This window comes from Protobothrops mucrosquamatus, unplaced genomic scaffold, assembly GCF_001527695.2.
Source record: "Protobothrops mucrosquamatus isolate PMUCROS unplaced genomic scaffold, P.Mucros_1.0 scaffold1921, whole genome shotgun sequence".
NCBI classification, from domain to species: Eukaryota; Metazoa; Chordata; class Lepidosauria; order Squamata; family Viperidae; genus Protobothrops; species Protobothrops mucrosquamatus.
Genome location: NW_015388043.1, coordinates 276873 through 293654, shown reverse-complemented (window position 1 = coordinate 293654; position 16782 = coordinate 276873). Strand labels below are relative to the sequence as shown.

The 16782-nt window shown below is 37.6% G+C and overlaps 1 protein-coding gene across 2 annotated transcripts in view; it reads right to left on the bottom strand.

The window, feature by feature from the left end:
* Positions 1-16782, bottom strand: part of TNFAIP8 (TNF alpha induced protein 8) — a 35052-nt gene that overhangs the window by 10896 nt on the left and 7374 nt on the right. The window contains exon 1 of one of the 2 annotated variants that reach the window (XM_015823579.1): positions 6973-7065. The exons of the other annotated variant lie outside the window; for it this stretch is intronic. Coding sequence (XP_015679065.1) covers positions 6973-7003 — 31 coding nt within the window. The 5' untranslated portion in view covers positions 7004-7065. Of the gene's footprint in view, positions 1-6972; positions 7066-16782 lie in introns of those variants that run through there. 2 annotated transcript variants of the gene reach the window in all.

Below are 16782 nucleotides of genomic sequence, written 5' to 3'. Positions count from 1 at the left end.
CCAAGAACTATGTTTACAACATACAGCCTTCAAGGACTATCATATAGACATGTGACATAAAAATGATAACTTGTGATAAATATTTTATTGAGACTGTAAAACTCTTACAAGTTGGGGCTCAAGTATCCAGCAGAATAGTGTTTTATGAAGACATACACTTTTAGTGAACATTTATCTAGAACAGTGGTTCTCAACCTATGGGTCGGGACCCCATTTGGGGTCGATCGACCATTTCACGGGGGTCACCAAGCAAGGCTGTCCGCCATTTTTTCCCCCTTTTCCGGCGGGTGCCTTACCTCCCTTGAGCTGGGCCAGCTGGTGGTCGGCCTGCTCCGTCTCTGCCGCTTGCCAGCTACGCCTCGGCCGGCGCAGGGGGCGGAACCACGCATGCGCGGCGCTCCTGGGCAGGGAAAGTCCTCGACTTACGACCGGTTGCACAGTCCTTGACTTACGACCAGTTTAGTCCTCGACTTATGACCGGTTTAGTCCTCGACTTATGACCGGTTTAGTCCTCGACTTACGACCGGTTGGGGGTCGTGGCATTAAAAAGGTTGAGAACCACTGATCTAGAAGACAGTGGCCTAATATAAGATGATAATTCAAATAATTTTTGATTCAGTTGGTGAGTCCAAGCTTACCCTGTTTTTTGCAGCTTATAAACATGATTTAATTTTCTGGATTATTGACTAACTTTAAGCAAAAGGTTTAAGGTTGGAAATACTGTAATGAGAAGAGCACATGGCTTTGGTACTTATCCATATATTTATAAATCATCAGCTAATGCTGACAACAAACACTAATTTCTGGTTGGTAAATACAGCAGGGATTCCAGACAATTTACAAGATCATTTGTCCCCACTATTCCTTTTCTTTTCTGGCACTGCTACATGAAAGAAATCAGAAGCTTTTGCTTCCATTTTAAATTAACCACTGCTTAACGCATTTTTCAACTCTTCAACTATAATCACAGTTATTNTTATTTAGCTGAATTGCACCTGAACTGTCAACCTGGAACTAAGGATAAATTTCCTGACAGAACAATTAAACAGTGGGACAATCAGGGTTTCCCGCCTGAGCAGGGGGTTGGACTAGAAGACCTCCAAGATCCTTTCCAACATCATCATTATTATTATTGTTATTATTATTATTATTATTATTATTATTATTATTATTATCCTGTATATAAATAATTATTGTAATACACCTTTCTATAGGTTTGTGGCTTCCAATGAATCAATTGGACCACAAATCCTTTAAACATAACCATAACTATGCTATGCTAGATAAGTATAAGGATAGGTTCTTACACAGTCACAATAAATGAATTTGATATCAGTCCAACACTAAAACAAGAGGCAGGGGGAAAATGTTTGTTTCATTCAAAATGAGAGTAACTTTTAGTGCATTACATGTCCAGAACGAAGGAAGAAGTATAAGAATTTTAAACATGATTTCATTATAGTCAATCCATAGTCAACTATGTACAAATTTCATACTTTAAAGATCTCTCACATACCCCTCCTCTTTTGATTTCTCCCCTTGGCACCAAAATTGCATGTGAGTCAGGCACGCTGGCTGAGGAATTCTAGGAGTTGAAGTCCACAAGTCATAAAAGGGCCAAGTTTGAAGATCCCTGATTTAGTGACTGGCCTCATTTAACAACTGTTTCCAGTTACAACAGTGATGGAAAAGTAACTTTATGAGTTAATCCTCACATTTATGACCTTTGCAGGGTTGTAAAGCAAAGGAATGCTAAAGTAAGATTGTAAGTACAGTCAGTTACATTTACAAACTGCTTTGCTTAACGATCGAGTTACTGTTTTCAATTGTGGTCACTAAAGAAGGACTTCCTATATTTTGTTTCTCCAGCTGAATGTTGGAACAAAACAACTTTCAGCCTTGTTTTCCAAAAATATGAACTGGAGCTTCATTTTCTTTTTTACTGCTAAGCAACAAGACATAGTAGTTTATTGTAGAGGTTTGTTCTTAAAATGTTTCTTTATAACATACAGCCTCCAAGAACTATGTTTACAACATACAACCTTCAAGGACTATCATATAGACATGTGACATAAAAATGATAACTTGTGATAAATATTTTATTGAGACTGTAAAACTCTTACAAGTTGGGGCTCAAGTATCCTGCAGAATAGTGTTTTATGAAGACATACACTTTTAGTGAACATTTATCTAGAACAGTGGTTCTCAACCTATGGGTCGGGACCCCATTTGGGGTCGATCGACCATTTCACGGGGGTCACCAAGCAAGGCTGTCCGCCATTTTTTCCCCCTTTTCCGGCGGGTGCCTTACCTCCCTTGAGCTGGGCCAGCTGGTGGTCGGCCTGCTCCGTCTCTGCCGCTTGCCAGCTACGCCTCGGCCGGCGCAGGGGGCGGAACCACGCATGCGCGGCGCTCCTGGGCAGGGAAAGTCCTCGACTTACGACCGGTTGCATAGTCCTTGACTTACGACCGGTTTAGTCCTCGACTTATGACCGGTTTAGTCCTCGACTTATGACCGGTTTAGTCCTCGACTTACGACCGGTTGGGGGTCGTGGCATTAAAAAGGTTGAGAACCACTGATCTAGAAGACAGTGGCCTAATATAAGATGATAATTCAAATAATTTTTGATTCAGTTGGTGAGTCCAAGCTTACCCTGTTTTTTGCAGCTTATAAACATGATTTAATTTTCTGGATTATTGACTAACTTTAAGCAAAAGGTTTAAGGTTGGAAATACTGTAATGAGAAGAGCACATGGCTTTGGTACTTATCCATATATTTATAAATCATCGGCTAATGCTGACAACAAACACTAATTTCTGGTTGGTAAATACAGCAGGGATTCCAGACAATTTACAAGATCATTTGTCCCCACTATTCCTTTTCTTTTCTGGCACTGCTACATGAAAGAAATCAGAAGCTTTTGCTTCCATTTTAAATTAACCACTGCTTAACGCATTTTTCAACTCTTCAACTATAATCACAGTTATTCTTCACAATTAACTTCATTCTTAGCTGTCAAACTATTGAATAAATCAATTTTCATACTGAATTATATCTAGTTTTATACTGTATATATACTTTTAATATACATTTGATATAAGAGATTATGAATATCATTTGCAATAGATTAAGTAGTCAATTAAGCCAATATCATAGTCACACTTCCAGCATTTATATTTGCTTTACATTGCATTTGCTATAATCATCAAGCCTTATCATGTTACCTAAGAGTTAACCTGTACAGGTGTGTTTAAAGTAGTTTTAGCCTATCTTGAAAATATGTAGGCAATGTTTATCAGGCCATAGGTCAAAAATAATTTGTATTTTATACACTAGAAATATGTGATGTAAACTCCCTCAAAACATAAGAAGGTTGTAGTGGAAAAAATAGCAGGCATAGAGTGTTTTTGCAGCAACAATAAAGCAACCTAGGCTGCTTTAATTTGAAGATGGTTTATGTAAAATTACCTGTTAATTGGCCAACAATAGTAAAAAAAACTGAAATACATTGATAACTTTACTAACATTGAGACCTGTTTGAGAAAAAGACTGGGACTGGCAAGGGATTTCTTTGTGCTGTCAGGTCGGTTCACTACAAGCCAAATTTCAAGCCCACTCTTGTGCTCGGCAGTTATGTGATGGCTGGACAGAATGTTTGGTGTATTTCAATGGCATTGAGAGGGCTCAGGAATAACAACAGTATCTAACCTTTGAATGGATGTGGAAGGACATCTCCTGATCTGTGGAGGTGTGTTTTTAGCATGGAAATGAGAGTAAGTGGCCTCCAGGGACAAATGGCTTATTTTATCCTTCTTAAAACCCAGAAAATGCCTCCAAATTTCCATGCTAATTTCAGTTGATGGGGGGGGGGGGGAGAAGAGGAAGCATTATACCCTTATATTACATAAAGGTTTTGAAATATATCAACTCTATAACTGAAATAGAAAGATGAAAAAGATACAATTCCGGGGAAGCTCAGACAATTGGATAGTTTTAGAGAGAAATGAAATCACCACGTCAGAATAATTACAAAGACTGATACTACAACTCTATGTACGTTTCTCAGACTTACATACCACTTGATACTTTGGCAAGATAGCTTATGACCAATACTTTCCACAATCGGGGCATAATGGAGGACAGTTCAAACATAATCATTCTTTAAATTGACCATCCACCAACAACTGTTATTGCTTTATCACAGAATGTAGGATAACTAACACATTTCTTGCTGCTGGAGTCATAAGCTAAAGTAGGGCTGGTCTGGCAGGCCAGATTAGGCCCATGAACTGAAGGTTACAAATCCCTGATATATAAAGTTAGAAAGCATGTCTCAATTTTTCATTCTGTTACTATTTCAGCTATTCCAAATGGAAGGAAGTAGCTGAGATAGTTATAGGTCACGGGTGTCAAACTCGCCATGTCACATTACATTTCGTGATGTGTCATAACTTTTTTTGCATTGCGAGAGCTGGGGTTGGCGTGGCCTCCGTATGATACAACAGGCCCACGGACAGGCAGTTTGACACCTCTGTTATAGGCCTTCATTTTGAACAGTCCTAAATATGTCGTAAGGTTAGTGTTTTGCACAAAGGAGAAGTGCAACCAAAGAAAGGGAAATATTTGTTCAAAATGAACTAGAAAACAAATGTCCTGATCAGGATATTTTCCATCTCTAAAAGACAAGAATTTGTGTTACAGTACATTATATGATATTTCACTTAGGCTGTACATTTGATCAATACAAAGGTTCTATTATTTCATAAACTAAAATGCAATGGAAACTATGATTAAAACACATCTCTGGCAATGCACTGTGGTTATACCCACTGCTGTTTTTACTCATTAAAAGTTTAATATCTGAGTACTGTATTATTCTTCTGGAACTTATACAAAAATGTATAAAATGTAACTTGATGATATTTACAGTTTTATCACTTTGGAAGAAAGTTAATATATATATTTTGATGCTAATCTTTGTTAAATTAAATACTTTCAGTTTTTTAAAGCCCCCATCCCATATATTTCATGAGTTCTCCAGTAATTTATGAAACAATTAAAAAAACACAGATGCATGTAACAATCATACAGCTGAAACAGAATTAAGAGCAGCAGCAACCATTAACTAAACATTATCTAATGTTTAGGCAACAAAATAAAAAATACCAAGTAAGGGGTAATGGAAGATTGATAGTCACCTTACAAATATACCTCTACCAACCTTCCATTGTTACTACCTGCTCAAGACAGTAATCCTAAAGAGATTTACCTGGAAATAACTTTTCCTTAACCCAGTGAAATTTAAAGACAAATAAAATGCATTGCATGCTTTGTAATGGAAGGAGAATCATTCAAAAGATATCCATGAGGAACATACAGAATATTGCCATCAGACACATACAGTATATATCCAAAACTTTTTGTGGTGTAAAACGTGGTTACACTTATTTCAGTCTTAGTGACCACATAGATTTTCTCCATGAGGTGTAAAACCATACAGCAACTCAACTGGGAAATACCCTAGAAATTAATTTAGAGCTGAACTGTAATTTCAGACTCACCTTTATTAAAATATCACAATCTAATGTTTCATATTTTTAAAAACAAAATACAACAAAATATAACAGGAATTTAATTTTCATTGGTGCCAAAGTTATTACTAGTTTTTCTTCATTATCTACCCTGTGTTAATTTCAGCTGTTTTTCAAAATAACAATAAACAATGAGTTGTTTCTTAAAGGTAATGAAAGGAGTATAATTCTGAATACAGATAGCTATGCTAATTTAATCAACTGAATTTGCAGGTAAAGTTAAGATTACTTTTAAATTTTCTTCCTACTCCTTGTCTTGTCATGACATGCATGCTGCTTACTCATCTGTTACACAAAAGAAGTTAAATGAGCATGTTGTCAAAGATTCTAAAGCAGTTACAGGAAAAGACTTTAGCATAGTTATCTGGATTTAGATTCACTTATTCCGTTCCCTGAACAGAAAGCACTAGCATATGGAAGCATTTGAATAAATTTGTTCCACCAGTTACACTAAATTTAGTAACTTTTGCTCAGCCAAATGCCTTGAATCAGAGACAAACACATTTTTAATTCACATTTTATATATATATGATGTGGAAAATGTTACTATTGGTGGGATTGTCAGAAGAAAGCAGCTCTCTGCAATATTTTGAAGTTTCCTAGCTCACTATCAAACTGATGATCTGATTAGTGTGGTTTATACCAGCAGCTTATTTGGCTTCTTAGCAAATCAAGAAATTTGAGCTGTTTAAAATATGCCCACATTCTCAGAGGTACCGTATTTACCCTCTTTTTGGACTTAAGTAGGCTATTGCATTAAATTTTCCGGGGGAAAAATCGTCTTCTCTCACCAGGCATTTCCCAACCCAACCCACATTTACGCTGGTAAATATTCAGTTTTCTTGGAACGTTTCCAGATCATCCACATGCTCATAATACCATGGAAAGAAAGGAAGGATATTTCCCTTTTGACAAACTTTGCCACAGACATACTGTTATTCAATTCAACATTCATCAACCAGTAAAACTGTTTCTCCAAAGCTCCTTAAAATAACGATCTTTCAGTTCTCTGAATTGCACAACTTCCCTTTACAGAAGTCGGACGGTATTAAACCAACGTATATTTTCCGTTTTCAAGCCATTGTTGCCTGTGAGTACATAGCACACACAGCTTCTAATATATATACACTTTGAGTATGCTTGTCATTCTACAAAGAACAAAAGAACATTCTTGGTGTCAAGGACTTAGCTGCTGCATTTTCAGTGAAATTGAAGATAGTTGTCTTCAGATTCCTTTGCTTTCTCTCCCCTCCCTAAAAACAGTTCAGTATTACAGCAAATACAAACCTCTATTCATCATCTGCTGCCAGAAGCAGCTTTGGAAAGCAACATTTTAAAAAAAAAAACCTCCTTGGGAGAAAAAAAAATGAAAAGCATACCTTCTTTGGAATCATCTGCTTCGGAACCCATGATATTAACCTAAATCTTTGAAGATTTAGATGACGTGCCTGTTTAAGAAGCAGTAAAATGAACTTCTCAAAAGAAGAAAAGGGGGCTGGAACTAAGAGAGGAAAAGTTTTGTAAAACCAACCAATGAGAGCTCAGCGGTGCTCCGAAGTCCCGCCTCTTGGTGAATGCATCTGAGAACCGTCTGAAAAAGAGCACCTTCAGACACCCCTTTTATTTGCCAGAAATGGCTGCCTGTTCAGCTCAGTGTGTAGATATGTGTGTGATAGAATGTGAAACCTCTGCAATCCAAGCAGCAGAAAAAACAGCATCCAGTTTTTAAGTATTGTTTTACAGACTGACAAGCAGTGTGAGTCCATAAACTACAAACAATAGAAATTGGACTTGTTTCTTCCATCTTTGCTGTAAAAATCAGCCCACATTTTTTCAAAAAATCAACCCATAATTTTTGCCAGGATTTTAGTGCAAAAAAGAGGGTTTTAAAAAATCTCAGTGGTCATACATTATTGTTTTGTGTTTTCATTTCCAGGATATCATACTAAACCAAGGCTTGTGATCAGCAGTCAACTCAAATACATATAGATTTAGTTTCCAAAACATACTGGGAAAATTTGTTTTCACAGTTCATTCTATCAGCACTCTGATTTGTCAGCTTCCTGGGGAGCAGTTTATGGGGGCAGAGTGATACATTAACTATGGTTTGTTGAACACTGCAGCAAACCTTTCAACTTATACAAATGATACTTAATGCACCTAATCTGAAGACTACATTAAGATCTTCATTAAACACACAAGTCCATCTCCATCAACCATACAATAATAGAATTTGTGACTGAGACTAATACTGATTAAATGCCCAAAGTGAATATTGATGCTTAACAATCACATAGAAAGGTCTGCAAGCTAAAATGCCAAGGTTTATCAGATTCTGATCACACAACATTCCAAATTATATTTTATTTAACTAATGCTTAAAACAACTTGCTTAGCCTAAATAAAACAAAGAAGTTACAATTCAGCATGATTTGTAAACCATCTTTTATTCTTCTTTACTTCCTCTTTTATGGCTTCCGGTGTCAAGGGAACCAACTTTTATTAAGGATGTCAAATCAATTGATTGTTTTTTGGCAGATTCAGAGATAACATCCCATGGGATGGCATAAGGGGCAACTATTTCCCTTCTCCCTGATGGCCAAACTATAAAGGTAGGGGTATTGTCAACCCCACTATGTAAACAAGACCAGAAAATCGACTGCACGGCTAAAGGCTAAAGCTACTTTTATTAAGATTGGCTATAATAAGAGAATCTTGCAAGTCAGATTGTATTGTGCCTATACGGCCTAAAGAGATATTTCAAGATAACCAGTGGCATCCACAAACATTCCCAATAGCAAACCATAATTTGTAAATTCAGATATTACAAAAATTATAAAGGTTTACTGATTATAGTTTGCCATTGTGTCTCTTATATTCAACAAGACTGGGCAGCATTTCAGATTCAAAGAAGAAAATGTGATCTAGAGGGCAGGGTAGGGCTCCTGGAAGATCTGTCTGCAACTCCTGGAAGCAGCTGTGTCATTACCAAGAATAGTACAGCTATAGCAGGATCCTGGGAAAAGGTAAGAGTTAGAATTGCTGGCGGATTTATTTGCTTTCACTTGCATGCTCTAAAGTATATTTTGTTCTTCAAATCTGCAAAATTGAGTACTGTAGTCTTAATGTTAAAGAACTTATTCACATATGTATTTCTTTACTTTTGGCTTAATGCAACATGCAATCCCATCCAACATAGTCATTTTAAGTTGTTCAACAAATCATGCTTTCAAAAAGTTTTGAGTGACTGCAGCTTCAACGCTTACTTTTTTCCTCATGTATGGAACATTATTTAGCAGGTTGTTTCATATACCCGAGTGTTTGTCCTGTCACGTGAAGCATGGGTGTTTCTCTGTGCATAATCTCAACCAACTGCTTTACTAGTGACACATTTAATGCATTTTCTTCATGGGTTCTCAATATTTATTACTAGGCTTTTGTGAAGATTTACAAATGAGAATCTGAGGCTAAAATTGAGCCTGGAATATTTCTATATAGCCAAAATACAACTGACAAATAAGTCTAACTCAGCAACTTAATACTAATGGCTTTTTATGCAACAATATACTGTGACAAACAAGTGACTATTATGGCTACAAGGACTGCTGCAGCCTTAAGGACTTCTCAGTTTTGACAATGATGGTAATTGCTATTGAATATTATATTTGCCTTATGTGGAGACTCTGCAAACTGTGTGAGCTGGCATTAAAAGAAATGGCCATTATATAATTTTTGAAAAGTTTTTCTGTTGACTCGATTCAAACAGCTTCCAACTATTTAACAATCTTTTGGGCAAGAGATTATTGGAAAATAGTACCAGTAGTTGGATGACATATATTTGCTTGTGATCTCTTAAGACAAGCTGCTTTGGAAAGTGATGTTGCTTGTTGCCACGTTTATGCAAAGATGTACCAGTGAATCTGGAATTCTACTTGCTCCTCATTTTCTTGATATTATAACTAGAGTTTCATGACCTTCCTGTATTATCAGTGTGGTAATGGATACAGAGCCATTCAACTGAGATTCAATATTAACAAGATGTAGTACTGTTTTTGTTAAATTTCCAGATGGTGAAAAAAGGACCTGCTCTGGATGAAGTTGCATTCCTCTTTGAAAGAATGCAAATGCAAGTAGATAAATAAGTACCATTTTGCTGGGGAGGTAACAGTGTTATGTATGCCTTGGTGTATAGTCATGCTGGCCACATGACCATGGAAATGTTTTTGGACAACACTGGCTCCCTCAGCTAAAAAACAGAGGTGCACATGACTGATAGGGGAAACCTTTACCTTCTTTAAAGAGTAGGTATGAAACTAAATGATATACACTAATCAAATTTTGCCACCGGAAGCTCAGATTTTATAAGAACTAGCTCTAGATCAGTGGTTCTCAACCTTTTTAATGCTGCGACCCCAACCGGTCGTAAGTCGAGGACTAAACCGGTCGTAAGTCGAGGACTAAACCGGTCGTAAGTCGAGGACTAAACCGGTCGTAAGTCGAGGACTACCCAACCGGTCGTAAGTCGAGGACTTTCCCTGCCCGGGAGCGCCGTGCATGCGTGGTTCCGCCCCCTGCGCCGGCCGAGGCGTAGCTGGCAAGCAGCAGAGACGGAGCAGGCCGACCACCAGCTGGCCCAGCCCAAGGGAGGTAAAGCACCTGCCGGAAAAGGGGAAAAAAATGGCGGACAAAAAAAATGGCGGACAGCCTTGCTTGGCGACCCCAAATGGGGTCCCGACCCACAGGTTGAGAACCACTGCTCTAGATGATTCACTAGCTTCTTGAAAAAAAATAACCTTGCTTGGTAATTCTACATCTAGATTACTGTAATAAGCACTTTATGGGGTTACCTAAACTTCAGGTACTGCAGAATATTAATGCTTGATTATGGAACAGTATTTAAGACTAGTGTCATACATATTATACATAATCCCACAATCTGCTCAGACTGTTCCGAGTTCAAGGTTTTGTCAGCTTTTTTTAATATATTAATTTAAAATTTAAATTTAATCACTCTTGCCTCCTTCTAATTGTTTAACTTTTACTGTATATATACTGTTTTATATTTTAACATTTTATTGCACACCAGCCAGGTTCCACTTTGAAGGAGATGGTCAGTTCAGAAATGTGAATGAATGAATGAATTAATTAATTTACAGAATTATTTACTGCTGAATCCATTTTATTAAATTTTGCCTAGGACCATTTTTGCTTTACAAGCCTGTTCTTTTTTCCCCAGCTTCCACTTTTGAAATGCAAGAGATGGACAGTTAGAAACCCAACTGTAACCTCCAACTTCTCATGGTTGGATGAGAGGCTCAAGAGAGTCATATTAGGACTGAATGGAAAATAATGCCTCCAATATTATAAGCCACCAATAGATGGCAACGCTGACACAGTGCACTTTGAAACTTTGGCACGTGCTTTAATCTGTTCTTTTACTTCAGTTAGTGGGAAGGCGCTATGAGAAAAGTTGTGTTATCATTGTTCATGAAATTGAAGCCTGACATGAGTACTCATCAGTACACTTTAAGTAACATGCCATGATTGAATTCTATATAATTGTCAGAGAAATTTAGTTAGTTTGATGTTAAGCTATTGATACTTAGTGAAGAATCAGCCTTTTTCCTACTAAGGCAGTGGTCCCCAACCTTTTGAGCACCAGGGACCGGTTCCATGGAGAGAGGTTTTTCTGCGGACCAGAGGAGGCATGGTTTCATGTACTGCCTGCAACCCGCGGATGGGGCTTTGCTTGTTTGCGCGGACCAGTTTCTGGCATGCTGCCACCCAATGCCGGTTCATGGACCATGGGTTGGGGACCCCTGTACTAAGGGACATTTACTTCTTAACCCTGAAAAACTCATTAATTGGTTTGCTTTGCTCTTTCTCTTTTGAGGCCTTGTTAATAATAATAATAATAATAATAATAATAATAATAATAATAATAATAATAATAATAATAATAATAATAATAATAATAATAATAATAATAGTAAAGTTGGAAGAGATCTTGGAGGTCATCTAGTCTAACCCCCTGCTCAGGCAGGAAACCCTATACCATTTCGGACAAATGGCTGTCCAGTCTCTTCTTAAAAACCTCCAGTGTTGGAACATTCACCGCTTCTGGAGGCAGGTTGTTCCACTGGTTAATTGTTCTAACTGTCAGGAAGTTTCTCCTTAATTCTAGGTTGCTTCTCTCCTTGCTTAGTTTCCACCCGTTGCTTCTTGTCCTGCCTTCAGGCGCCTTGGAAAATAGCTTGACACCCTCTTCTTTGTGGCAGCCCCTGAGATATTGGAACACTGCTATCATGTCCCTCCTTGTCCTTCTCTTCATTAAATTAGACATACCCAATTCCAGCAGTTGTTGTTGCTGAATGTGTTGTTGTGTTGAGAAACCCAGAAAAATTTAGAATTCCTGCAGCTTCTCTGGGAACATTGCAAGTCCAAAGCCAGCAGATAGATAAGCAGCTGCTGTCAGATGGGGATGGGAATGAGCGAGTGTGTGAGTTGCCGATGCAGTGTAAGCACTGTGCGACTGGGAGAGACTATGTAGGTGGGATAGACTTTCCTGAGGAACTTGCGACCTTCCCTGCTGGCTTCTCCACTGACTTTCTCACAATTACAGTCAACTTTACAATTCCTACTGGCTTCCCAATTATTTCTGGGATGCTATCAAGGAGCACTGGAAATGAGGATCACATGACTACGGCTGATCTTGGCATCCTAGAAGCAGTGCTAAAGTAGCAACAGTGCAGTAGCACTGAATTAGCCACAACTTTCCCAAATGTCAGTCCCACAGGAGTCATGGACTCTGTAAGTTAGCCCATTTCAGTTATCTTGATTCAAAATCATTGCCCTACACCTTCCAAATTTGACTAACTGAAGATTACAAACAGACCTGAGAGTTTTAGTAATATATACATTCCAATCTATAACTTGTCTTCCAAAATTTAATACATTAAAATAAACTTAACTGGTTCTCATCTCTTTAAGATAGAGAAATAAATTGTGTCTGTGATACAAATGTCTGCAAATAAGTCAGCTTACTTAATTGGGTAATTAAACAATGAAGGCAGGTACCTAATTTTGACTATTTCAAAGCCTGTATTCGCTTGGATATTAAAAACATATATCCACAGAGAGCAAGTTAAGCCAACAGGCTAGAAACTGGAGATTGCAAGTTCTAATCACGCCATAAGCACAAAGCCAGCTAGATGTCCTTGAGCCAGTGCCTCTCTCTCAGCCCTAGGAAACAGACAATGGCAAACCACTTCTGAAAAGCCTTGGCAAGAAAACTGCAGGAACTAGTCAGGGCAGTCACCAGAAGTAAAAAACTAATTCAGAGGCACGAAGAAAACACACATACACAAACACAGAACTATTGGGCTCATCTTTCCTCCTGAAAATTACCTTTAGCATTGAAAGATTTCTATTTTCTGTAAAGCACCATCTGACTATAAATGATCCTGGTTAAATGATTCTAATTTCAACATTACTGTTTGGAACTGGCTGCCTTTATAGGTGGCTGATATAAAAAGCTTAGCAGGACCTGGATCTGGGAGGTACTTTATTCAGTCATCGCCAAGAAATCCCAGGATAGTAGCTAGATTCGGAAGTAAAAAATGCCCAGAAATAAGCTAGTGGCAAACTACTTCTCTAGTGCTGCCGGGAAGATGCCATGGCAATTATCAGGATTTGAGCTCACTTTGAGTGTTCATCTTTTTACTTCAACTTGTAGATATACTGGCATCATTCAGTACGGTTGGTTTTCAGTTAAAAAAGTGGAAATTAATCAAAACTAAGAATTCTATTGGTTTTAGATTTCAGCCTTAGAAAATGCAGGTATGCCATGGCACTAAACGGCATTTCATCTCCAGATAAGTAGAAACTGATTTATTTTAATATATACAATAGGCAGTGGTGGGATTCAAATATGTGAAGAACCAGTTCTCTGTGTGGATGCCGCTTCCTGAAGTCTATTCTGGGTCTGGGCAACAAAAAATTAGCTACCGGTTCTGCCGAACTAGTGCGAACTGGCTGAATCCCACCACTGGCAATAGGGTTGTACATTCACTTGGAGTTTGAAAGAAGCTGTTCCAGTCATCCTGGAATTATTTTGAAATGAAACAGCCTCAGTTTTAAGATAAGATCATTTGTTTCATGACTTTTATACCTTCTTAGCAAAAAGTTTAGTAAGAAAAAACTTTCAACCATTCAACATACAAAGTCGTCCTTCCAGTCAGTCAGTCAGTCAGTCAGTCTGTCTGTCTGTCTGTCTGTCTGTCTGTCGCATATATTTATAATATAACATGTATATCCTATCAAGAAAACTAATCATAAAAAGATTATTCAATCATCATGTCAATAGGTAATATATATTCATAAAAATATTCATATTCCACTGAAGATAGGCTGTAATTTATTAAACAAAGGAATTGCTTGTATTTTCTGAATCTTCCAAAAAAGCAACTCAACATAGCATACACTATGTTTCAGTATTGCTGCATTTCATACACAATGGCTTAGCAGTGATTATAAGCGATGATTATGGCAAAGCATATTGTTTAAATACAGCCATCTGTGATTTATTTAATAAATGGCAGTTAAACAAGCCAATGTACAAACATTGCTTCAATTTTGCAATCTCCATCCAAATGATTTGAATTAAATATGAGGAAAACTGAATTAGTAATATATTAATAAAACTATTTTCCATTCATTATACCTGATTTCAGGATTTCATGTTTTTCTTCAAACCAAAACCCATCCCCGCCCACACACACTATATACTATAGAAAAATTGTGGTAATTTGAAAACAAAATCAACCAAAACCCAAACATTTTTCAATGCTCATGGAAGAATTTCCTCTATTTGAATGTTCAGACTGTAATTGCTAGTAATGTGTAATTGCCAGTAACATATAGACAATAGTATTTCTGACTGCAATGACAATAATGGATCCTGGCCATTAGGGCGAATGTGGTGTTGTAAAACAACACTATGGTTGTAAAGCGAATCCATTGTTTGCTATGGCGTGGTTTTTCTGAAAACTGCCAGAAGTTGCTTCCAGTTTTCAGCAGAAACATCATAAAACATGGTCATGTACGGTAACCATAGGATGCTGTGGTTGTGTTGTTGAGCACCTGAAATGCAGTCATGTGACCATGGGGGAGGGGACTGTCAGAATTTGGAACCAGATCATAACTAGTAGCATCAAACATCATTATTTAAATCAAACATAGCTGAAGCCTCACAAAAATTAATCTTCAAATTTATAAAATTGTGACAGTTCTAACAAATTTGTTACCAGACTGATTTCTAAATATTTTTTTTTCCAGTATGGAAGGTCAATGGATGACATCGAAGGGGATTGTTAGTACCAATTCTATGACTACATGTTTACCCAAATGTTTCATAGCCTTCAATAACAAAGTTTGATCTTATCTATTCCAAAATCAACAAAAGCAGTTCTATGACCGCAGTGCATACTAATGAAATATACAGTAGATCATTTGATAATATAGAAGTTATTTCTAATACGAATAGCAACGTTATTGATCATATTTGTGGCCAGAGAGGTTATTTGTGATGCAGTGAGTTGGTATTCTGATATAATACTTATTTGTTTCGAGATAAATGGTGGTGGCTTAAAGAGCCATTTGAAAGTACCATTTCTGTTACCAGGGGGGGGAAAAACAAATGTATTGGCTGTATCACAGCTCAAATATTAGTTATTGTTCAGAGAACAGAGCTCTCTATAGTTAGAGCAGGGGTCCCCACCCCCCGGTCCGTGGACCGGCACTGGGCTGTGGCATGCCAGAAACTGGTCCGCACAACCAAGCAAAATCCCATCCGCGGGATGCAGGCAGCACACAAAACCATGCCCCCTCCGGTCTGTGGAAAAACCTCTCTCCACAGAACCAGTCCCTGGTGCCCAAAAAGTTGGGGACCTCTGAGTTAGAGGACACAGCTAAAATAGGGGAGGTAGCATGCAGAAATAAGAGATTCTAAGTTCAGCCAGTAATTCAGAAGTTCCAGATTTAAAAGCTATTCATTAAAATAAGGGTCTGCCATATTAAAAGCTGCATTACTTTATGCTCTTTTGAGGAGCATGAACAATATAGTACATGCAACTTGAGGCCAGGGGGAACAAAGAATTTCATTACTGAGCCTTCAAAGAAGACAGATTGATAGTAATATTGTGCCATACTCACTAAGTTGAACCCAAGTATCGGCTCTTGGCTAGTGAGAACTACACAAATTATATACTCAAGTATACAGTAATGCTAAAAAAAAATGAATCATTAGTTTGCTTTTCAGTATGCATTTTCATGTATGATGAACTTAATTTGAAAGTAAGAGTAGTATAATATCATGGTGCACAGGCAGGCTATCTGTTGTTGTCCAAAAGTTTTCAACTATTACTCATAAAACCCCTTGTCATGCAATCTGCAACTAAATATTCAAATATTTGAAAAGCACAAGGCTGTTTTCCTTAGATATCCTGAACATCTTTTTTTCTAGGCTGGTTGTAATTTATACTGTGTAAAACATACACCTAGAAAGATCAGAACAGTGCGATCAACAGTATTCCCTCTGATACTCTATGGAAGCAAGAGCTGGACTTCAAAGAAGTAGGATAGAAAGGGTATTGATGCTTTTGAACTTTTATGTTGGAAAAGATTGCTGAGAATACTGTGGGAAACCAAGAAAAGGCAAATGGATCATTGAACAAATCAAGCCAGAGTACTCTCAAGGCACAAATAATCAATTTTAAATTATCCTGCTTTAGACATATTATGCTAAAACCTAGTCCTCTAGACTAGATTATCCCATTTCTTAATCAACCAGTGGAAAGGAGAGAAAAAAAGAAGGAATATCAAGCATAGCAACCTACAGGTGGGGACAGATGTGGAAGGCATGGAGAGAGAGAAGCATTCTAAGACATATGCTTACTTTTTTAGCAGTCCATCTGGCCAAGCTCCAAGATTCACAGTGTACTTCTGGAAAGTATTCATCAGAACTTCCTCAAATTGACTGGGTTTGAATGATACACTAAGATGTGATTTACTCAAATCAGGATTTTTTATTTCCAGATTTGCATGGCATTACTGAATCATAAATGATCCAGGAGGGTATGCAGAGCTCACTCAATTGTAAACTGAGTGTGAAGACTGAGTTCACACAATAT